At 33.2% G+C, this 24,321-nt stretch overlaps 3 protein-coding genes across 7 annotated transcripts; 2 read left to right on the top strand and 1 right to left on the bottom strand.

The window, feature by feature from the left end:
- Positions 1–4,350: 4,350 nt before the first annotated feature.
- Positions 4,351–9,644, top strand: LOC123217284 (poly(A) polymerase I-like). Of its 2 annotated transcripts, none has more exons than XM_044638214.1 (14): positions 4,351–4,526; positions 4,612–4,699; positions 4,788–4,907; positions 5,708–5,805; positions 6,511–6,594; positions 6,829–6,962; positions 7,117–7,189; positions 7,281–7,326; positions 7,466–7,575; positions 7,679–7,786; positions 7,860–7,919; positions 8,215–8,276; positions 8,722–9,034; positions 9,329–9,644. In XM_044638214.1, the coding sequence occupies exons 1-14, from the start codon at positions 4,449–4,451 to the stop codon at positions 9,530–9,532; spliced, it is 1,578 nt and encodes a 525-aa protein (XP_044494149.1). In that variant the 5' UTR covers positions 4,351–4,448; the 3' UTR covers positions 9,533–9,644. The 2 variants fall into 2 exon arrangements, with proteins under 2 accessions (XP_044494149.1, XP_044494148.1); XM_044638213.1 differs by having other exon boundaries at positions 6,829–6,989.
- A 251-nt stretch (positions 9,645–9,895) lies between these two features.
- LOC123217285 (mitochondrial phosphate carrier protein 3, mitochondrial-like) lies at positions 9,896–14,755 on the bottom strand. Of its 2 annotated transcripts, none has more exons than XM_044638215.1 (6): positions 14,332–14,755; positions 11,356–11,717; positions 11,214–11,257; positions 10,481–10,695; positions 10,272–10,396; positions 9,896–10,186 (listed from the first exon to the last, which is right to left on the bottom strand). In XM_044638215.1, exons 1-6 carry the CDS (start codon positions 14,638–14,640, stop codon positions 10,144–10,146), a joined length of 1,098 nt encoding a protein of 365 aa, XP_044494150.1. In that variant the 5' UTR covers positions 14,641–14,755; the 3' UTR covers positions 9,896–10,143. The 2 variants fall into 2 exon arrangements, with proteins under 2 accessions (XP_044494150.1, XP_044494151.1); XM_044638216.1 differs by lacking the exon at positions 14,332–14,755 and adding an exon at positions 12,732–13,318.
- Positions 14,756–17,346: 2,591 nt separating this feature from the next.
- LOC123216753 (coiled-coil domain-containing protein SCD2-like) lies at positions 17,347–23,718 on the top strand. 3 transcript variants are annotated; one of them, XM_044637313.1, is made up of 18 exons: positions 17,347–17,857; positions 17,950–18,122; positions 18,769–18,844; positions 19,016–19,057; positions 19,146–19,208; positions 20,096–20,145; positions 20,219–20,246; positions 20,552–20,626; positions 20,708–20,818; positions 20,894–20,954; positions 21,412–21,528; positions 21,622–21,740; positions 22,025–22,094; positions 22,391–22,432; positions 22,773–22,813; positions 22,962–23,088; positions 23,279–23,417; positions 23,569–23,718. In XM_044637313.1, the coding sequence occupies exons 1-17, from the start codon at positions 17,510–17,512 to the stop codon at positions 23,410–23,412; spliced, it is 1,677 nt and encodes a 558-aa protein (XP_044493248.1). In that variant the 5' UTR covers positions 17,347–17,509; the 3' UTR covers positions 23,413–23,417; positions 23,569–23,718. The 3 variants fall into 3 exon arrangements, with proteins under 3 accessions (XP_044493248.1, XP_044493247.1, XP_044493249.1); XM_044637312.1 differs by having other exon boundaries at positions 17,348–17,857; positions 23,279–23,718; XM_044637314.1 differs by having other exon boundaries at positions 17,716–17,857; positions 17,954–18,122; positions 23,279–23,718.
- The last annotated feature ends 603 nt before the right edge of the window (positions 23,719–24,321 follow it).

Raw genomic sequence — 24,321 nt, 5'->3', positions numbered from 1 at the left:
TTCCTGTGGAAAAACAAAAGCAATTTTTTAGCAATATTTTCCCACCGAATTAGGGTAGATATATTGTGGCCAGGTGATCTATCGCATTTCAATACAAGGGTCGTGTGCGGACGAAGTAATCGATCAAAGGCAAAATGTTTGAATTCTATTCTTTGAGTTTTAAAAGTCAAAATTTTCACCCATTATATAATTTTGTTTGTGAATTATATTTTATTTTCTTAAAATAATTGTTTTATTATTTTTATTAAAATTACAAAATTATTATTAATATTTAATATAAATATTAAATTATTAATATATTATTACCAGTTAAAAATTGTATTACTTATAGTCATAAAAATAATAAAACTATTAAAATATTATATTTTAATCAATTATTGGGAGTATAAGCGTCATTTTTTAAACAATTAATAACATATTGAAATTTTAATAATTTAAAACCAACCCCAACCTTTTTAGAATTTTCAAAACCCTTTGAAAATTTTCATTAACACCCATAACATTTTTAAATATTACACTTCTTACTCCGAACCTTTAGAAAAGGAAAACAGGACAAATAAAAAGAATAAAAGGGAAAAAAATTGAGAAAGAATAAAATAAAAAAGAGATAAATCTATGTAAAATGACAATTTAACCTTTTCTTTAACGAAATTAATCGATAAAATTAATGACTAATGAAAATTTGGCTTTCTAAGATTTAAAGATAAGAATTTCTTATTTTATGAAGGAACATGCCTAGGCTTTAATCAAAAGAAAAAAAATATTCGACTGATATTGAACTTGCAACGCACGAAAATTGTTAAGTATTTATTTATTTTTGGTCATCATTTGCATCAGGATGAACTCAATGTGATAAGAATCACAAATTAAAACCCAAAAAAGAAAAAAAATGGGGTTTTTTGTCATTTACCGTGCAAAACTTTCTTTTCTCATTTTGTTAGGGTTTTGGATAACGACAGGCTTGCATGACATGGTTTAAACGTTCTAATGCAACATTAAAAAGATGTAATCGAAGAGGAGAAAGATGTAGAAAGAAAAATCGACTGCAATAATTAAAGGAATCCACGTGATCTATGAACAGTATTGCAATTGGTTTATGCTTTACGACATGGAAAATCGAGCTAAACGTGTTTCAAGTTGGACGTTGATTAGAGAAATGTCAGCCAGTCCAGTCTTCCTCCTCCTGAAAGTACTTGAGCTGTCGTGAGGTTACGAGAAATCGATTATGTCTTTCGTAAACTATGAATAGCAGTAAATAATTGAAGGGACCTCTCCCTCTCTCTTATGTAAACGTCAATACGATATGATCAATTAATACAGCTATTAATCCGCGTAGCTACTGCCCGCAGAGGGTCGTTTTTCTCCAGCCATTTGTTTCTCTACTGTTAAAAGAAAGAAAGGAAGAAAGGGACACAATTCACTGATGGCTTTTTTGTTCAGGAATCGTGAATCGTGATGCATCTATCAGCATTCAGCAGCTTTCCGGAGCTCTTCTGTACATTGACAAGAACCACTCAGTTTCCAGACTCTCGAGTGGATTCATAATGCATGCACCAACTGGGACCCCACCTGGAAGAAGCCATAGCTATTCTTCTGAGTTAGTTGTTGAACTGTTTCTCCTCATTATTAAGGCAGCTTTCCTTTACCTGCACTGCATGTCCAAATTAAATTCTTTTAATCAAATGAATATTTCCTATAATCAATTATCTTAATTAATGAGCCTACCAACCATCTTTCTTATCAAAGTGATGCCCTTTTTCTCGGTTTCATCAGTTTTAAAAGAAATCAGAAATGATTTTGCGGACCATGCTCTTGTGTAGATTGTGCATGCATTAAAAAAGCTACGCACAATTTTCATTCGGAAGTTTGACACATCTCAATTAACATTAAGATTCAACAATTGGTCATATAGCCAATTAATCTGCCTAATGTCTAGCTTGAAGAGATAATTAAGCAAGTTCCATCCCAACATATGATATATCAAGTCAACCAGCTAATTTTTGTACTATTACCTACTTCCATGTATCCCCTAAAATTTCCAATTATCCTACCGACATCCATATTTGACATATGCTTTAAATACAAATTCAATATGGTTGAATGGTGGGATTTCATCACGTTTTCTTTTTTTAGAATCATGGCAGAAATTAATCAGAAATTAGATATATAAATTGAATTTCAATGGGGTTTCCAAGTGTTCTAATTTTCTATGATATGAATTGAGTGCGACTAGTCGAATACGCGTGACAGGCGGATGTTTATTTGTCTTCATCCCCCATACGTCAGCTATAAGTCGGTATCACCGTTCAGTCTGTTATGAATACATGTATGCAATTCACCCAACACTCACTGCCTTCGGGTACACAAGAGAAACACTTAATAATAGACGGAGAAAATGAAATAGGAGGTGAAATTGTGCACATTTCTAGCGTGGACAGTAAGTTTAATTTCCAGTCACTATTAAAAATGAATTTAATAGAGAGTTTCACTTCATAAATTGGCTATCTTAGTTAAACAAAGATGTCGCTTTTAGTGAATTGTACATATTATAATTTCATAAGCCGAAAAGATTTCCTCTTTAACGTCTGTTATATATAGCTTTACCACTTGATCAATGTCGACATACTCATCCTCATAAACCCAACACAACAACATTCAATCACTTGCTGGAAACCAACAAGAACAACATATACAGAATGGGGATAAGAAAAGGTTCACCACAAATATTACTGATATGAAATTTATAAGATAGAGAAAGCCAGACAAAAAAAACTTAATTAGTTGATTCTCCACAAACGGAATTTTCGTTTCGTGTTTTATGACCAGATTACGCAATCTTTGTGCATGCACAAATTTTAAAGTGGACGGCTTTGGACGGGCCACATTAAGGATGCAGCATGTATACGTCCGACTTATTTGTCTAATCAAAATTTAAGTTTTTTGGACGTATCTGTAAGAAATTTCATGCAATTGGGCTTCCAAGTTGAGTAGCATCTGCCTCATTAAATTGCGTCTGACAGGTGTGTTGACTTTGGGCGGAACTTGGACATTATCTTCTAATCTACTTTTTCCCACTTCTCATATCAAATCAATATTAATTCTATTTTAATATTCGGTACTTAAGTTTCATAGGATTTGTGTTTTGCATATGGAATATGCCTTGTTGCAGCCATGCAAGGTGAATAGCATGCTTTCGTTTTGACGAAAAAGATGATTGGGTGATCAAGTGATGCACTGGTGCCATGGGCCATGGCTCTTCACATCTTGGACTTGCATGTCCACAATTCTCTGTAGCCCATTAAAAGGGGCTAAACTGAGATCTTATATGTTTATAAGGCGTTCATCAAAGCCTAAACATATGCTGGATCGGGTCTTATTAGAGGCCTAACAGTACAGACATTATGGGCTGCTTTTTACAATCAATATTAAGGCAAGGCAAGGCAAGGCAAGGCAGACATTATTTTCCCTTTACAAAATATGCCATGTACAGGGACTTGGGTTGCTATTAAAGTTGCCTCCAGACGGATGTATTATAAGTCTAAGCTACAATTGTCAATTTATCAGTAACATAATATGGATTTTAATTTACCTTTTTGTCCCATAAAAGGTGAAAGATTTGTATACGCTTTTTTATATAATTTGCCTTAATATATATAAATGATTGGTTTTGTGATAATAAATATGCATTTTATGATTTCCAAACTTTTCGTTTTAAAATTAGATTTTTATTTATTTTTATAAATAAAAATAAGGGAGAATGACTATTTTTCACTTGAGTTATGTTAAAATAAAAAGTTATTACCTTAAAATTGAAAAATGTTTTTCTTTTAAAAGTCAAACTTTATTTTAACAGTCAAAAAATATTTTTGTTAATCTATAAAACTCTTAAATATTATAAGATTAACATAATTATATCCCAAAATATAAGTAAATTATTTTCTCCTACCAATATTATTTATTTATCCAATAACATTTATCTTCAACAGAAAAAAGAAAGCCTTTGACTTTAACTCTAATAAATTTTAAATACATAATCACATCGATTATAATTAAAAATATTAATATAATTATATCAAAATTATATCATATCGATACAATTTAATTAGATTTATACCATTTCGATATAATTATAATCATCATTTGTGGCAATCCATCATAGCGGGTTGATTTAAGTTTTAAAATGTAAATTTTTATAAAATATATTTAATAATATTTTTAATAAAATTTAAGGAGAAATATTATTTATGTTTTAATAAATATAAAATTTAAAAAAAAATATTTTTAACTTAAAAATTAACTGATTTCAATCGTTCTCGGTATAGATATAGTGACATGTGGCGCAAAAGGTGTTGGCCCTCAGCGGCAAATTATTTCATCCCGTTTTAATAAACTTGACAAATCTCTTAAACCCTACTTTGGCCTCCGCCAGGGTTTAAGTTTATCCTCACATGGCGTTTTCGGGTTTAGCTTTCGCTTGCAAACCTCACTTCACTCTTCGACCTTCTCTCTTTAACTGCATGCGCAAGGTAATTCTATCCATTTCATCCATGTATGATTACACATATGAGTAACTGTGTTTTCTGTTTGAACGATTTGATTCGCTTCTTTCAGGTCAGGTTCAGCTCTGTCGCTGCAATTGAGATGCTTGATGATGCGGAACCACTAATCAATCACAATTCTAATCCTCTTCGTGGGAAAGGCAAGTGAATTTCTTTGCGTTGATTGTGAACTTATGTTTTACAACTTTGAAGTGATTAACTGAATTTTTTTATTTTTATGGATTGAAGTGTGTGAATTGAATAGAAAGAAACCGGAGTGGAAGAAATTGAAAGCGGAAGACCTCGGAATTAGTACTTCAATGATCAATAAACCAACTAAGAAGGTTCTTAATGGACTTAAGAAAAAAGGTTTGTGCATGTGATTTTTGTATCTTGAATAGTTCGTAGAAATTTCTGTTTCTACTGAATGTGATTCGAGTTTGCTTGAAGTTTAATTTTGCAAATTCTGTTGATGTTTCAATTTTCCAAACCACATTCTTGGTTCTGGCAGAGTTTTAGAGGGACTAACTTGGTTATGTTACATTTTCAAAGTATGGTAGATATATCAGTTTAATGATATTTTTAGTGGATTGGCAGTGTGTTGCTTTAGATAGTGGGATGTAATTTTATTGAAGCTACTGCCATGTTTATGCTTCATAAAAATGAGAGTGATGTCCATATGTCACTGTTGGAACTTTAAGAAGACTTGTCTGACAATCCACGTAAACTCTGTAGCATCTCGGTTGGTTGTTACTTGGGAAAATCAAAGGGACAAACACATGTCTCGTGGAAAGGACTGAGAAGAGATGGATTGAGTGAAAAATTTTAATTTGTAATTTTCCATAACTTCCACAATTTTCTCCACTTCCTTTTCTGGCCATTTGAAGAATCTACAAATCAGAAAATTCATCCTAATTCTTTCTGTATGATTTATGTGGCCTCTTAAGGTCATTGGAGTTGTGCATGAATGGCTTCTTTCCATGTCCAAGTATATTTTATAAGCATGATCTTAAATGTTCCTGAAGTAAATGCTTTTTATAAGAGGTTTTCTTTTTCATAACAAAACCTTGCATTTGGGATAAACTTTTTTTTTTTTATTTCTCCTTGTGAGAACATAAATGTTCCATCCATGAGGTGTTTTATAGATATACTTTCTTTTTACCTTGAAGGATATGAGGTTTACCTTGTTGGGGGTTGTGTACGAGATCTTATCTTGAAGCGAATTCCAAAGGATTTTGACATAATAACTTCAGCTGAACTTAAAGAGGTTAGTCTCAGATTTAATTATGTTTTGTAGTAGGAATATGCAAATCTAAGACAGATAATGGTTTGATTGAAAATGTGATGCTTCTTAGTCCATCAAGTTCCATTTTTAATGTCTGCATGTGAGTTTTTTGGGTGAGTAAACTTGACACTTAATTCAACTGCATATGCTGTCATCCTTGGTGCACTAGATGAATGGAAATTCATTTTAACTGCATTACTGGAAATATTTTGTACTTAACTTATATTTAGGATTTTAATTTGCATTTTTTGCTGACTATATTTTTGTTGATTCATCTTCAAAATATTTCCTCCATTTTAAATTTTGGAAGGACTGTGTATTTCTAACTATATATTTGTTGATTCTATGTAAGTGGTCAATTTATTAGAAATTGTGATAAATGCATTAATCAGAATCGAAGAAACAAAAAAGAGATAAGTAGTAAGCTTAATTTCTGAACTTATCATGTTGACATGATTTATTGCTATGAAATACTGTGATGTGAAAATTAGAATAAGGTGGATATGGTATGACATATTGAACTTGTAAGTCTATCACAAAACTTATATAGACGAGTTGATTCATTTATGGCTATCTTGGAGGGTGTTGATTCTGGAAACTTTGAATTTCCATCACTTTTCCCTGTGATTATAGATTTTTGCATTTTGGTTTCTAACACACCATACCAAAATCTGACCCAACTTGCAGGTGATGAGAGCATTTTCGCAGTGTGAGATAGTTGGTAGAAGGTTTCCTATTTGCCATGTTCACCTCGGGGATATTATTGTGGAGGTTTGTTTTGTAAATTTTAATATCTTCTATTCGATATTAAGATTCCTGTGTGGAAATTTCTTTAGTTTGTAACTCATAAAATTTTGTGCCTGGTTAAAGATGTTGCAGCAAGTAAAATTTTTGTCATTTTCTATTTTCCAATTTTGTAAAAATGTTGAAGCTACAAGTGAAATTTGATCTCATTTTTCATCTTACTGTTTTTGAAAATGCATTTTAATGTTTTTTATGAATTAGGTTTCAAGTTTTAGCACAACTGGACAGAAATTCAGTAGGGACTTCAGTTATGAATATGAGAGACCTAGTGGCTGTGATGAGAAGGATTATATTCGGTGGAGGAATTGTTTGCAGCGGGACTTTACAATTAACGGGTTCTTATATGACCCCTTAATCTTGAAGTTATTTGTTCCAACCTTTAGAGTAGGAAGGCTTTGAATATTTTCCAACATCTGTGGTACATTAATATTTTATCAATTGTAGTGGCCTTCTTTTACTTTCTTTTAACGTACTTATTCTTTTTTGCAGCTTAATGTATGATCCTTATGCAAAAATGGTGTATGACTACATGGGAGGAATTGAAGACATAAGAAAAGCTAAAGTGTGCATGTATTTCATTACAGCTGTTTTCTTGAGTTGCTGAAAACTTGTTAGTTATGCCTATTGTCCTCACTTGTCTTTTATGATTGCAGTTACAAACTGTTATTCCTGCAAATACTTCTTTTCAGGATGATTGTGGTATGTTCTGTTTGCAGTTTCATTAATTAATTTTACCTTATTAGACTACACTGTTAATTTAGTTTACACAGCAGCACACACAATCAATTCAACTTCTTGCCAACCAGGCAAACTTTGTCTAACTCCATGTTCTTTGCAGCACGCATTCTGCGGGCAATAAGAATTGCCGCCCGTTTAGGATTTCGCTTTTCAAAGGAAACTTCTCATTTTGTCAAACATCTATCCTCATCAATTTTAAAACTTGATAGGGTAATTACATAACCTTCTTCACCATTACAGTTTCATGTATTTAAGTGTCTTGAGTGACATCAAAATGTTTCTGGCTGGCTGATATTGCATTGAAAATGTCCAGGGAAGGCTTCTGATGGAAATGAACTACATGCTAGCATATGGTTCTGCTGAAGCTTCTCTGAGGTTACTTTGGAAATTTGGACTGTTGGAAATGCTTCTACCTTTTCAGGTTCATATTTGATAATTCAGTTCTGCCTATTTGTTTTTTGATCATGTTCTAGACTGAGATAACTGTGTTACAGGCATCATATTTTGTCCAGCATGGTTTTCGGAGACGTGACAAGAGATCTAACATGCTTTTGGTAAATTTAGTATGCATTCTGTTGATTGTTGTTTTTGCTTAATTTTAACATTGAGTTTAAAGGCTGTACAGCTGATGACTTTTTTGTCTCATTATGAACTTTAAATTTGTTGTTATTAAACATATTCTCCATTTAAGTTCTAGTCAATATTGTAACAAAAGCATGCCCTACTTTTCTTCATCTGGCATACCTGAGCTACAAATGCTGCTGTGATCTCTACAGATACTTTCAGGTGTAATGTATTTGATCTTTCTCATATGTCAGAATTTCTAATATTCTGGTCTTCTATTCGCAGACATTGTTTTCTAACTTGGATAAGCTTTTGGCACCTGACAGGCCATGCCACAGTAGCTTATGGTAAGATTAAAATCAACTAGGAAGTGCTGAAATGTTATTTTAAATCGGTATTATGCAATTCTAAGCCATAAAATAACAACATAGCCCTGTTGGGTGGCTTAAATACTAGCAGTGTTGCTTTATTTGACCTGCAAACTCTTTTCACATAGCTTATGTGTGTTAGGTTGTGTTATGGGTATTAAAGATGTTGGTCTAGAAGTTCTAGCATCTAATTCCCGGATATCTATGTTAATCTATTCATGCTACTTCATTATAACCATACAGGGGTTCTCTTACTTTTTTTCTCTTTCACCTGATGTTTTACCCATTGGACAATAAGATAAATGTTGATGAAGGTGCTTGTTTGCCTTTTTGAAAAATTGTGTTTCGATTTTTTTTCTGTTTTCATTAAATGTTCTGTATTGACCTTAACTGTCGTAGTCAATAAAAATATTTTATTATTCAGGGTTGCAATCTTGGCATTCCATAAAGCATTGTCAGACCAACCTAGGGATCCTTTAGTGGTTGCTGTGTTTAGCCTTGCCGTCTTTAATGGTGGAGATATGCTGGAAGCAGTGAAGATAGCGAGGAGGATCACTAAGCCACATGATGATACCTTTCATGAATTATTAGATCCTCATGATTTGGACTTCCAGACATTGAAATTTGAAGCTATGGATCTTGCAACATCAATTAAAGCTGCATTAACCCAGATGACTGATGAGTACATCGTATCTCAGGCAATGGCAGGATACCCTCAAGCCCCGTTTTCAGACCTGGTGAGCATTTTCTTTTCATTTCTGTAGTCATATGTAATGAAAAATGAGCAATAGATAGACTCACCTGGATGCTTTGTTTTCACGTCAATATTAAAAAAGAAAGGATAGTCATATAATTTCACTAGCCAACATAAGTCAGCAGTTAAATCTAAATGAATATTCTGGCATATGTTTTTTGTATAAGAAGTGTAACAGTCAAGACAAGCGCAATTAACATGAATGGTCTACTTAATGCTTCATTTTTTTAAATTGCATTTATATACTATATCGAAAGGGCATTCTTTCATGTTGCAGGTTTTTATTCCATTGGCATTATATTTGAGAGTTTGCAAGATTTTCGAATGTGTGAGAGGTGGCGCAGAAAACGGGTTTGTCTCAAAGCAAGGTAGTAGGATTGATCATGAGTCCTTAGCTTTGGGAAGCCTGACCGAGGTTCGGCATACTTTTGCAAGGATTGTCTTTGATACTGTATACCCTCTTAATCTAAAATCAAACTAAGAATTAATCTTCGTCGACTAGTTAGTATCTCCGTAGAAAGTGATGCAAAACTAATAATGTTGTAATATAATTTCGTTACATTTATTCATTTATTGTTTAATATTTTTGGTAATCTTTTGTTTTAGAGATGCATGAATTCTTTAATATTATTTTGAGAGTAGAGGCATTGCTAGCACAGAGCTACGTGCTCAAGAAAAAGTAATTTTGTAATATTAACTACCTTTACAAGAGAAGGTAGCTGAAAATTGTGTTGTTAGTACATAATAAATTTAATTTATATGCATAGTTTACCTTTTAAGCATTATCCAGCGGAACCTTTCCATGCTTGAAAAGTGAAACGGCAATTTCGAGTACATGTCTAACTACAGTAAGTATGAACTCAATAACGTCACATTGAAAAAGCATTTAGAGCAACAAGAGTATAAAAATTATTAAAAAGAAACTGTCTACAAAAGAATACATTTCCAGCCAGCAACGGATGCCCTTATTGAGGAGAAAACAGCCCCGATTTAACCCGACAGCATGACTACTATTATTGATCTGTCAAAACATATTCTTCTCTAATAATCCTAACGTTAAATCCTTGTTGATGTTTGACCATCAGCTATGATTCATGCTTTTGCAGGAGGGGGAGTTGCACCCCCAGTTGTTGGCCTGAAGACAACAATTACCCAATCATTTGATTGCGTGGAAAAATTAACAGTGGAAATATAGTGAAAGTAGAAGAAAAGGTACTTACAGTCCAGCCAAAACTTTGAAAGCATCATAAAGAGTCCACTGAGCTCCAGTAAGAGTTCCAATCATGAAAATACGAAGGGGAAGACCACGAGTGAAAAGACCCCATAATCCGAGCTTATTCACAGCCTGCAATGAGGAAACAATTGAACAAACTGAAAATATAAACTATACGTAGAGGCAGGGAATTTTCTAGGGTTAAACTTCACTCACATCACCAACACTTGCTCCCTTCGCGTTGTTCAGAAAAGACACCAGATTATCAGCAGGATGTGACACAACTGCACAAAATACACCCGCCACATATCCACCAGCAAAGCTTACTCCAAGCTGCAAAGTTTTGCTGCATTGGTCTTTTGGGGTTGGGATGGCATACTTGTACAACATTTCTACAGTTGTCTCAAAAGTAGCAAATTTCATCATCGTATCTGTGGAACACAAGTTTTGATAGTAACCACCCTTTGTCTTAAGATAGAATATTAACTATAACATATAATTATGTTCATCACCAAACTTGATATCTATTGTTGATGACATGAATGCAGTTGGAGAAAAATAGAGTTGAAAAGCACTCAAAAGAGACTCAACCAAAAGTTATTTCAAAGATTCGATAAATGAGAGTCCTTAGAATAGAAGATGACATGTTATTTACATGCAAAAGATAGATTCACTGTTTCACTAACAGAATAGTGAAAACAACAAAGAGAAAAATATCATAGGTTGAGGTAATTAACAAGAATTCAGATGGCTAGACAAAAAGGTTAAACCAATTAGAGAAAGACTGAGAGTGCCTGCTGACAGGCTATTTCATAAATGTCAGCAACTAATTGAAGATTTGGCAAATGCAGAAGAATCAAAGCACCAGGCTGACATAATTCAACGTAGGCAGAGAAAGTAAATTCAAAACAAAAAGAAACATGAAAAAAGTTGAAATATTTTGGCTTACATGGAATCTGGCGTCCCCAAAGAGGAGCAAGCCCTTTGTACAATCTGCAAAACATTTAAATTTATAACATTCATATCATCAATATCAGAATTCATTAAGATACAAGTCATATAACCAAAGATGTGATTCATGAATAGCATACCCAAGAGCACCTTCAGACTTGATGAACTTAGGAAATCCATCAGCCAAACCCCGGGCAAAACCGGGTTGAGTTTGGACTCGGACCTTTACAGCTTCCATTGGGCAAAGAGCAACACCAGCAATCACTTCAGCTGATGCTGAACCGGCAAGATATATCAAGGTCTTGTACTTGGAAGCATACTCAGGCCCAACAATGTCCGAGTAATACTTCTTAAAGAACTCATAGAATCCAAATTTGCAGGCACCTTGAGCACTGTAACCAAGCAATGTGGGCACCCAACCCCTAAAGAAGCCCTTTACTCCCTGCTCCCTGAGCAAAACTCCAAATCCAGAACTAATACTCCTGTACTTTGCCGGGTCAATCTGAAGTATTGAGAATATCATTAGCACTTTAATTAATTCACAGCATGGAAAATGAGAGATATCTACTAAACACCTAACTTTTACAATTTTACAGTGCGCACGCTGACTCCAGCACAGGCGAGGAGGCTATTATTTGACGGCTTTGAAAGTTCACAAAGACAACTTCATCATTAAATTGTATACTTCAAAAAAATTTTAGTCAAAGAGGTTAACCCAAAACTCTCAGACCCACCCATCCATTAAATAATAATAATAAATAATTAGACACAAATAATATTTTGACAAGTCAACAACATTAAAACGCACATTTTCCTAAACTCAAAATCAAAACTTCACAAATCCAAATCAAAAAAACAAATTCAGTCATGTTCGAATAGAGTATTAAACTGAACTTCAAATTAAAGATCATGCCTATATCAATCAATAAAAAGGTAATACCACCACAGCACCCTAGTGGAAAATCATCAAATAATTAAACCATGAGATACAAGTTTCAAGTGATAAATTTAATATTAGTTATTATTATTTCATCATTTATAAATTTAACATTTATATTAAAAATACCTTACTTCATTAAGATATTTTTCAACAACAAAATCAATCTTCCAAAAACGTTATCAAGTTACAATAATCCTGAAACATAACAGTTTCCCTCATTATATTACTAATATATAAAAAATTAGCGATTCATCAAAAAGTAATTATAAAGTAGTTGTTCTGTTCTATTCTATATCCTTTGTAGAACATATTCTTTATCGTTAAAAAGCAAAAATGACAGAAAATATCTGTTTAGCATTTTTTCGAAACATATTTCTATTTCACATTTGCGTTTTTAGTAAACTTATCAGACCCATTACTAGTCTACGCCTGAAAATCAAGTGTAGTTTTTGGCTCTAATATTTTAAATTGGGTTGGTGAAAGCTATCAGTACCGGGCAAAACGAAATATTAGCTAGAAACTAGCAAAACCAACGAATGAGAATTTTATGTTTACAGGAATAAAACAAAATTCGACCTGCATGTTGCACTTGAGCACATCAAAAGGAGTCACAGCCGTGTGGGTAATGCCGGTGCTAAGCATACCACTCACCGTACATGCTGCATAGAAAGTAGGAGAGTACATCTCCACCTTCTCTTTAGGTGCCGGAATCACAATACCACCACTATTTGATGGATAAACCAACGGTGGTGATCGGTGAAACACCCTACCGTTCGTGTTCATCGGATTGTTCAACTCGTGGAGTGTTTTGGACGATGAAGACGAATAAAGAACTTTTGGTATCAGAGAATTACCAGAGTGATCATAATCAGAGAGAACCATTTTGAATTTAACAAAAAAATGTAAGGCTTGTCTGTGTTTTACTTTTGGTTGCTTTATTGCTCTCTACCTCGGAAAAGAAAACAAAAATGTTTGTGACTTGAGGTTGAGACAGGGGAAGGAACAATGGAACAGAGGTTCTGCTGGTGGTCGATTGGAGAAACGGAAATATCTACTCGTTTCCCTTCGACTTTGCCTGGAATTTATTGAGTTTCCGTTCGCCAGGCAATTTTGACGACTTGACTTTTCCTACTTGGTGTTCACGTAAGTTGACTGCAGTTTACCAGGTATATTCGTTTTGCAGAGATATAGAATTTCCTCTTTGAATCCTCTTAAGTAAATTTTTAAAGGAAGTTTAAAAGAAGTGGATTAGCTGAGACGTAACGGTATTTAGAAGTTTGGAGGTAAGCAAGGACGTAATGCATGGGCTTAACATTTCGTCATGCTGTAACTCTTTTGCAAAGAGTGGGCAAACTAATGTGGTTACAGAAAAGGCCCACATAGCCCAAAACCAATCAGCTCTTCAGACTTCAGGTGCTTTAATAATGTCTTTAATTTTTAACAAACATTTACAATAATAATATTCTTCCAAATAACTTATCACATATATAGTATTCCAAACAAAGTCTCATCATATATAATATTAATATGTAAATATATTAAATAGTATTAACTTCTAATAATACTGTTATTATTTGATACCATTATTAAGTCTCATCATATGAAAATAATAATATTAATAAAAAGAAGATATACTATTATTTGATTTTAAAGTTTTCTTATAAAATCTAATGTAAGTATTTTACGTAGACATAAAATGATAATATTGTTTATGATAAGACAAGATGTAATTTAGAATGCCACGTTAACCAAAGGAAATTTGGGGATATATAAGCTTGAATGATTATGTACTGTAGTCACGGTGACTACACATAGATTTTTTTTTTTTTTTTGGTAAATATAAGTTTTGCTTGAATGTAGATTCGTTAATTTTTATTGCGAGAAAGAGTTCATGAGTAACAGGCAGTCAACGGGTCAATCAAAACCCTCCATGAAAAAGTTTTCGAGTTCTACGATGCATGTTCGTCCAAGAATCGAATTCGCAACGCATAGACCAAATCCATGACACAGAAATTTATTACAATGCAAATTCAATTCAAATCGCATACTTAATAAATAGCAATCAACCGGAAGAAAGATTAATGTAATCGCGAGTGCAATAAGTAAAATCTTCAAAAGTACCATAACACGTAAACGAAAACGATATTTTATCAGGATAATCGTAAATCAAACTGACCTGCATATTGCATTTGACGAGATCCAGAGGAGTAACAGCCATGTGAGTGAGGCCACAGCTCAAGATCCCACCGATCGTACAAGCAGCGTAAAAAGAGGGAGAATACATTTCAATCTTCTCATTCGGCGCCGGAATCACTAATCCATTACCATTCGATGACGCTGAGATGGACGGTTGTGATTGGTTTAACAATCCAATATGGTGCGTGTTTATCAGATACTCCAAATCGTAGAGTCTCTTGGACGATGAAGAAGAATAGAGAAAGCTCGGGATGAGAGATTGGCGAGAATGATAATCAGAGAAAGGCATCTTTTTATGTTTGTGAAAACCTATGGTTTGATTGGCTTTCTGTTTTGATTTTGTTGTGCAGCTCTAAGTCTCTCAAAACGAGTTTGATCTGCGAGACGTGAGTGAACGGTGAATATGGGATATTTGTGGTGGCAGTGTTCAGGGGCGCGAGAATTGGCGTAGTTGACTGTCCTTTTTTTATTGACCAATAACAAATATTTAATATTTGTTTTTATGACTTAATTTCAACATTATAATATAAATTATTTTAAATGTTAATATTTCATTTTTTTAATCAGGTCAAATGACTGTTTTTCACCCAGTATGATGTCAACTTTATTTTTTACCTATTAATCATTAAAATTTTAAATACCTATTTATTTGTTAAATTTTACTTTTATTATCAAAGATAAATTTGTCATTAACTAAAATATTTTAAAAAAATAAAAATTTATCACATTTTTTCTCTAATTTTAAAAATTTAATAAATTTCTCTTCATTCAAGGTTGAAAAAATTAATATTTTCTTTAATTTTTTTTCCAACTACCATTGTCAACAACCAAAGAGTGCAACGGCAACGTTCTCTCTCCCTTCTAACTTCTCTCTCAATCATGTTTTATTTTTGACCATTTTCGGTTGAAAAATCATTTATCTCTAGACAAAGAATGGTCTTCGATAGTCCATTTTCTCGGTCAATGACAATAAAAAATAAAGCGAGACTGAGAGAGAAGTCGAAAAAGAGGGAAAACACTATCATCTTTGTTCACCAACAGTGTGTTCGAAAAACTCTAAAAAATAAAATAAGTTTTTCAAACTTTTGGTAGAAAAATTTGTTGATTTTTAAACTTGAAGGTGAAAATGTGATAAATTTTTAATTTTTTAAATATTTTTATTAAATAATAATTTTATCTTTAATAATAACAATAAAATTTAACAAATGAATGAGTAATTACATTTTTAATAATTAGCAAATGGAAAATTTAGTTTGCACCAAACCTTGGTTGGGTAATAGTCATTTGGCATTTCAATTACTACAAACCCTTATCCTAAATCTTTAAAGAATTTACTTAACCTAATTATCACAAACATATGTAATGGGCCAATTAATTAAATAACCAATATGAAAGGATGTGCAAAAACTAACTAATATAATAAGGGTTACATGGAAATAACTAACACATTAAGGTTAGTGACATGCAACAGTTGTCACACATACCCACTTTTCAACGTTCACTATCGCATACTCCATTAAATTTTCTAAAAAAAAAAAAAAAAAATTATTAGTAAATTGTTCATCATCATCTTATATTGCTTAGAACGTGGAAAATAATTTGTTTAGCAATAAAATTTGAGATTTTATGAATATGATTTTGAATCTTTTTGGTTCTAGTGTTTTAATGTGAAAATAGATTAAGTTAATTGTGATTTTATTGATTTGTATGAATGTGTTTTGTGATTGAATAGGGTCATAATGAATTATTAGTGAAATCAGGCATAAAAATGCACATATAAACTCAATTTTCCACTATTGATGATTTATATTCAATAGACAAATCACGTATGGTGGGGGCAAATGAAGGCAAGGTTTAAGTGATAGTGTTTATAGGTAGATATGTGTAATGTGTATACAGACAAAGTTGATTGGATGTAATATAAATATGATGTTATTTTAATTAAATATTTTTAATATAATTATTTTAAAATATTTGTATGTTATTATTTATTAATTTAAATTAATATATTTTTATTATAAAAATTAATAAATATAAATAAAAGTATAATAAAATAATGTTATCAAAATAAATAAAATAATATTAATAATAAAAAAATAGATACTAACTCTATCAATGCCTTAAAGATTTTTTCGACTCTTTAAAACCAAATCCTTAAAAATTTTAACAAATTTATAAAATTTGGGTGAAAAATAATGGCTCTCACAAATATGTAATCAATAAGTTATTAAGTTATGCTTAATTACTTAAAAAAGGTTATCACTTATAGGGGTGGACTTGGATAGAACTGAATCCGAACACTTCTCAATTCTAGTTCGATTAGCATTAAAAAACGAGTTAAATCTTTTGGTTTTAGTTCGATTCAAATTTTAATCGAAAAAATTTAAATCAAACTAAATTGAACTGAATTAATTTTTGAGATCAAATCGGCTCGGATTATACCTAGACCGTATTAAAAATTGGAGATTGTTCCTTTTCTACGTTCCGTTAGAACATTCGAAAAATGACATTTTTGTTTAGAAGATAGTAAAATAGAAATAAAATCTAAAGAATATGAAAATGTGAAAAATAGATTTGAAGATAATTTGATCGAGTTTTTATTGTAATGACAATTGAGTCCCTAGAACAAGAGTATCTGTATAAAAAATTATACTAGGACATTCTCTAATAAAGTTGAATTCGAGCTAAATCGAATTGAATATTCTTTGGCTTAAATTCAGCTTTAATTGAAAAATAAGTAAATCTTTTGATTCAAATTTGATTTAAATTTTAATCAAATAAATTTAAATAAAATTAAATCGAATCTAATCAACTTTCAAAACCAAATCGATATGGATTATATCCAGACCTAATCACTTAATCAAATTAAAATGTTTTTGGTTATTCAGCGAACCGCGGTCGACACGGTTGACATCATCAGCGATTGGGTCCCTCCAATTTACATATCACTCCCGCGAAATTGGCATAATTGTCAACCTAAGACCAAACGACGTCGTCTCTATCAAATTCTGCCGTTTTCAACACAAGTTCCTCTGTCTCTTACAGATTCCCCGATTTTCTCGAAAAAAAATCTGGTTCTCTTGTAATTCTTGCTCCAATCTCAACATACACACTATCTTGCTCCAATCTCAACAAACTCACTTAAAGAATCAATAGAAATGGATCTGAGGACGGGCAGTCCAGCGTACGGAGGACAGTGGAATGGAGGATCGAGCAGCTCGGGCTCGTCATCACCGGCGCACCCTCGGTCACGGCTGCAGCCGGCTGTCTCCTCCATCAAGCGCAACCAGAACGTGGCTGCAAAGGCCGCCGCACAGCGCCTCGCTCAGGTCATGGCCACGCAGTCTGCTGCTGCTACTGGCGACGACGATGATGACGATGATCATGAAGATGATCTTTCCTTCCGCTTCCCCATAGCAAAAAGAGATAGTAATCGAACTAATAGTAATCATAGCTCGTTACCAGCCATATCGTTTAATAGAACTAATAGATCTCCGTCTCCTGCGGTAATTTCTTAAATAATTTATCGATCTCAGATTTGCAGTTATTTATCTACATTATGATCGATCTAATTTGAATTATTTCGAGTTTTGATTAGTTAGGTCGGAACTATGTAGAACATACAGCATCGGTGAGGTCCACGTCAGCTGGAAGGCCGTCAACGATGTCTGTCAAAACAACTACATTGATGCCGCCAAGTAGACCGTCGGTTAGAACTCCTGTTGCTATACCTCCTATTGAGCTCCCTACTCATAGAAATCGAGATAAGAGGTAAGGCTTAGATGGTTCAAGGCTTTGTTTAGGCATGGATGTTATACTTTTGAACCACGAGTGTTCATGGCTACGTAGGAGCGAATTATTGGTAATTTTAGATTACTTAGTTGTTAAAAAGCTAAAGTCGGATCTAATTGAGGGACGTCCAGTTGATGGTTAAATTTTGTTTGATGTGCTTTTTAGTATAAAGTATCAACACATAACTTGCAATTTAGAACAAACAATTTTTAAAGATTTGAATTGTGACATGGAATGTTGGAATTGTAAAATGTTTTTAGTATCAAGTTTGGTATCAATAGTGTAGCATGATCCTTATTTTCATTTTGCCTTTATTTGCATCATATGCAGATCTTTCTTTCAAGTATTAAACCATTCCTTTCTTACTCTGACTGATCACCTATCATATAGCAAAACAGATAAGACCAACCGATACTATTTTTTCATGCTTTTGTTCATGTGGACTCTTAAGTGGTGTGATTTTTTCTGATGCTTATGTGTGTAATATGATTTAGCCTCTTGTGAATTTGATAGTGATTTGTAAGTTATTTTGTATTGATACTGAGAAGCTTCATTTGTATGGTGCTTTGGGCACAATTTATATTATGCTTTGTAATTTCTTAAACCTTTTTTATAATTGTTTTAGGTTCTCGTCAGATATACCACTACTCAATACAAAAGATGCGGGAGATCAGCCTGAAGCCTCTGCACTTCGTGATGAAGTATGTCACCTTCCACCCATTAATTTATGTCTTGTTGAAGACACATATAACCTTTGATATACATTGGAAGAAGCTATATATCCCATAGTTTTTAACCTTTTTTCTGAATGTGTGTGAATAATATATCCTGAAGCGGCAAGTTCGAAACTAATAGACGTTTATATATTGCAGCTTGACATGCTACAAGAAGAGAATGATAGTTTACTTGACAAGGTGAGCTCAACCTTTCCCAAAAACCAACTTTGTTTTTTCCCCATAATATTCATGATGTATATTATTCATGCCTAAGCTTTCTGTACAGCTTCGTCATGCTGAAGAGAGACGTGAGGAATCAGAAGCTAGAGTTAGGGAGCTTGAGAAACAGGTCAGTTGTATTCTATTTGCAGTTTTAACTTGTTTTTTGGGTAAGTAGATTTCCATACATGTGCAGAGACCTTTAGCATTGGTAGAACTCATGCATGCGACTCTACTTTTGACTCCTTTTTGTTAATATGTTTTGGTGATATTTATTTTGTTTGATATTTTTATTTACATCTCTATGTGGATCAAATTATGGATTCAATGTTGAATTATCTTAAGCTATGATGTACAAATATGGATGCCAAACGTTGATATGATGTAATTACATTGATTTTCTAAGTTTTAAAAATGGGGCAGAAAATGGTGGGGATACATTGTTAAGTCAGTACTTTAAAATTATGTTTAAGTGATCTATGTTTCAGTTTTGCAATAGTTTAATATTTTTTTTTTTAGCATCTTTAATTTATATGTATATATTAATTAAAATGTAGCACATACCTTATGTAGACACTCAAATTTGTATTGTGTTTTTGAACTTATAGTTCATATTCTAATATGTATGTGATATAGGATCATGTATGTTTATGTACTTTTTGATTCACTGCTTGGAATTCTCGTTGCATATAACCTTTACTTGGTCTACCTCTTAAAATTTACTTTTATTGAATAATCTTGAACTCGAACCCACAGCTGTGGTTATAGATATATTTAGCTGTTTATGTTGCTACTACTGTTACTGTGGTTGCTATTTGGCTTTTTTGTTTGATATCTATCTAGATTGTGCATCAAATTAGTTATCTTAAGTTTCTGTCTTGGCCAATTAAATTTCCTGAAGCAAGTGGGATTTAGTGCTTGATTAAGTTGAATTGTTGATTATATACCCTAAAAAAGTCCCAAAGTTTTTATTTGCAATGATGGACCATGACTTTCCTCTATATTTAACTTTTATAGGTTGCTTCTCTTGGTGAAGGTGTATCTCTGGAAGCCAAACTGTTGAGCAGGTACGCTTTGTTGTTTCCTGTCTTGTTGTGTTGTTAATGTTCTGCTTATCATGGTTGCACTTTTTGTCTGCAGGAAGGAAGCAGCTTTACGTCAAAGAGAGGTAATTTGTAGCTTTATATTAGCTGTGACATGAAAAATAACTTTGAGGGTTGGAACTATCATTTTATAATATGTTCATTTTTCATATTCTTCACGTACATAACTTTGAGATTAGACTGTTGCTTGAGCCATATATTGTTTTCAGATGATTTAACTGAACAGTACAAACAGCAGTATTAAACCTTAATATGTTAAGATGTGCCAACGTTTTTTACTTTATTTAAAAAAAAAAAAAGATTCTGAATATTTAATATTTCCCAGTAACCAAGAATGTGACTCCTATCTGACAAACATCGTTCATTACAGGCTGCTCTTAAGGCAGCAAAACAAAAGACAGATGGAAAAGATGAGGAGGTTGTAGCCCTACGTGCTGAAATTCAGGTGAACTATCCCAAGAATTCTGGTTTTATTGAATATTTTATGATTGATACCGTCATACCTGACCTTCTTTATTTTAATCAGAACTTGAGAGATGAGTCTGCAACAGCTGTCGAAAAGCTACATGAAGCGGAATCTGAAACAAAAGCTTTGCAGTCAATGACACAGAGAATGATATTGACTCAGGAAGAGATGGTTCGTTCATCGCGTTTAGTGAGATTTTATTACAAACTGTTTCTATCTTAACTGTATTCTACATCTACTTTGCAGGAGGAAGTTGTTCTGAAGAGATGTTGGCTTGCTCGCTATTGGGGTTTAGCTGTACAACATGGTAGTCAACATACTTTAATCATCTATTACTTGCGAGATGAAATATATTGGAGTCCTTTACTGTTATTATTATTTTTTGCATCACAAGGCATATACAAACTTCTAGAGCCCTATAACATTTCCCTTTATTGTGTCTGAAAAATGATAGAACACACCGATATCAAATTCTTTGTATGTGTGGTTCATCAACAGCAGATTCGATTATTATTAATTACTTTTTTTATTTTAAAAAAATTATCTATAAAATTAGGTAATCTCTCTCTTTATACTTGTGTCATGGGAAACATCTTCACAATTTTTGCACTTGAGAGACTAATTTCATTAATTTGTCATGTGTTGTGTTGATACTTGATTTTTTGTTGATGCCATGGTCGGGGTTATCTGTGATTGCCTCTTTTTGTCAGTATATAGATGAGTTATATCTTGCTTTCTCTTGTGGATGCTATTGTTCTTTATAGGCATTTGTGCGGACATAGCATTGTCAAAGCATGAGCACTGGTCTGCTTTTGCTCCTCTTCCCTTTGAAGTTGTTATTTCTGCTGGACAAAAGGCCAAGGAGGAGTCACGGGAGAAAGGCTAGTTACCTGATCAGCTTCTTTGCTGTTATTGTTATTCTTATTTAACTTTATGAGGTTGCATTTGTTTATCATTTCCTGTGAATGGAGTAGGTGGTGATGATCCTGATAGAAGTAAACTTGTACGGGATTTGAGTGATCTTACTGGCGAAGGAAATATTGAGAGTATGCTGTCAGTTGAAATGGGTTTGAGAGAATTAGCATCTTTAAAGGTTTCTCTTTTTATTTTTAAGAAAAATTCTGTTTCAGTTTTGTCTTTATATTTACCTTGAATATTTATGTGGGTTATATTCACGGAAACTGGGTATCAACTCTGATTGTATATTCAATTGATTTCGGAGGGTTCTTCAACTGTTGAATCCATATGGAAGTCCTTCTTAAAGATTATTGTTACAAATTATTTTATTAATACGTGGCATAGATGAAAATATGTTCTTTGAGTTGATGTGACTTTAATTTACAACACTAAATTGAGATTTATTGCTGCTGTTTCAAGGTTGAGGATGCTGTTGTACTTGCATTCGCTCAACACAGAAGACCTAATATGGTCCAACAATCCCTCTCTGGTACTTTCATCTCTGCCCTCACAATTTTGTTTCCTCATCAGTATTACAAAGATCTGTTTTCTGATCTATAAATGTGAATTTAATTTCTTTTCATTGTATTTCAGCCATAGCTTTTAGTTGTAGCCTTTAAAAGGAAATCTAGCTTTTTATCATCTGCCATGTAGTTGATTATTCCTGGTTCTGAAGTATTTTAACAGAGATGTATTAAATAAAATTTCACTGTTCACTGGGCTTTTGTGATATCATGGAAAGCATTTTTCACTAACCAATTACTTCTTTTTGTTTTAATTTTTCAGATTCAAAATCAACAGGTGATCCAAAGTTTACAGAGGCATTTGGTAAGGGCTTTACTCTCAACTTTCACTGTTATGTGCTTACTCATCAATTATGCTAAACTGTGGAAATTAAACTTGTCACGTTGATGAGTATGCATCTTGGTGTTTATGAAACATGTCCTGTGGTTTCTTTAGGTTTAAGTTAATCCTCGAGGCTGTAGTGCCAGATATATCTAGATTTGTACTTCATGCATGAGGGCTATATGGATGAAGATGCAGTATTCTTTTGAGTTTTTTGGTTGCATTATGGAAATTGTAGCTCTTTTGGTTGCCTTCATCGGGAACTAATATCATGATTTTATATCAAGTTCTGTTAGCTTTATACCTTTTCTTTTCTCTGCAGAGTTAGGTGATGAGGAGGCAGAAGATGTTCTTTTCAAAGAGGTCAGATGCTTTCTTAGTAGTATTGCATTTATGTTATTTATTGACAATACTGTAAGCCTTCTTATATGCAATTCCTGTATTTAGATAAAGTTTGTATTATGTCTTTCATATATCAGAAATCATAGTTCTAGTAACTCGGCATACACAGGCTTGGCTGACATATTTCTGGAGAAGATCTAAATTGCATGGTGTAGAGGAGGATATAGCAGAGGAGAGAGTACAGTTTTGGATCAGTCGAAGTGGGCAGTTGCCAACTTCACATGATGCTGTTGATGGTAATAATATTTTTCTGGTTTTCTATACCTAAAACGAAGGAAAGAAGTAAATCTTGTTACTATAGTTCAATGCTTGCAATTTCTATATACCATATGAAAGAAATAAATCTTGTTTCAGTTGTAATGAGCATATTTTGTCATAGAAACGTGCTGCCAGAGCTGAATGCTTGCAATTTTTGCTTTGTGGCAGTTGAGCGAGGTTTATTGGAGCTGAGAAAGTTGGGGATAGAGCAGCAACTGTGGGAAGCATCTCGGAAAGAAATCGATCTACCATCCTCCGCCTCATTTGCCAATCACAAACTCGCAGATACAGAGACCTCATAACGAAGGTTGTTTTGATGTTTCGACTACGGTTTCTTTTTTGAATTTTTCTTTCCCTTTTGGATAACTCGCCGTGGCCATTCCATTTTTTATACATATATTATTTTCATCTTCTTGTCCTTCAAGAATTTCCTGTCAACCATCTTCCATTGCATCCAGAAACAACAATTTGTAGCTGGTTATTATACAAGAGAGCTGTCGGGAATTGGGACTTTGCTGAATATGATAGAAGGATTGTAATAGTGATTCTTTTATTTCATTGATTTTGTAATTCATTTTATGCATTAGTAAAGTTTACAAGTAGCTTTATTTGAACGTGTTTAAGACTAGGCGTAGGTGGTATATGTTTCAAGAAAATTTTGCTTTGATCCTGCTTTGTCAATAATAAGATCCAATAGCACTTAAAGCGGTATCATTCCAGACAGAACAACTCTTTTCCGCTTGAATTAAAAAAGAAACCAACACCCCCACCACACAACACCCGCCCCCCACCTCCCAACACGAACCACCCACCCGAACACACCAACCCGCACCCCCCCCCCCCCCCCCCAAAAAAAAAAAAACCAGCCTCAAGTCTTTATATTTAATGTTATTGATTTTTTTAAATATAAATACAAACATAGATTTGTGAAGTTAAGTGTACATTTTCAAGAGTAAGTTATTATTTTCCACCCAAGGGTCGGGGAGAGCAATTTCCCGCCTTTCTGAATTTTTGAAAGGATGATTTGTTTAAATATGGTGAATGGAATCACATTAAAAATGCACAATTAACTCAATCGCATAAGTCAAAAGTGTGATTTTGTTAGTTTTTGTGTGATTTTATAGGATTGTGCTCGGCTTGGTGTTGGTTTGACTAAATTACAATTCTTTGAGTACAACTTCAATTAAATCATACTTTTCACTGGAAAAAAA

This window comes from Mangifera indica, chromosome 5 (genome assembly GCF_011075055.1).
Source record: "Mangifera indica cultivar Alphonso chromosome 5, CATAS_Mindica_2.1, whole genome shotgun sequence".
Classification (NCBI taxonomy): Eukaryota; Viridiplantae; Streptophyta; class Magnoliopsida; order Sapindales; family Anacardiaceae; genus Mangifera; species Mangifera indica.
Note: the sequence above shows the minus strand (reverse complement) of the source record. Positions and strands in the feature narration are given on the sequence as shown.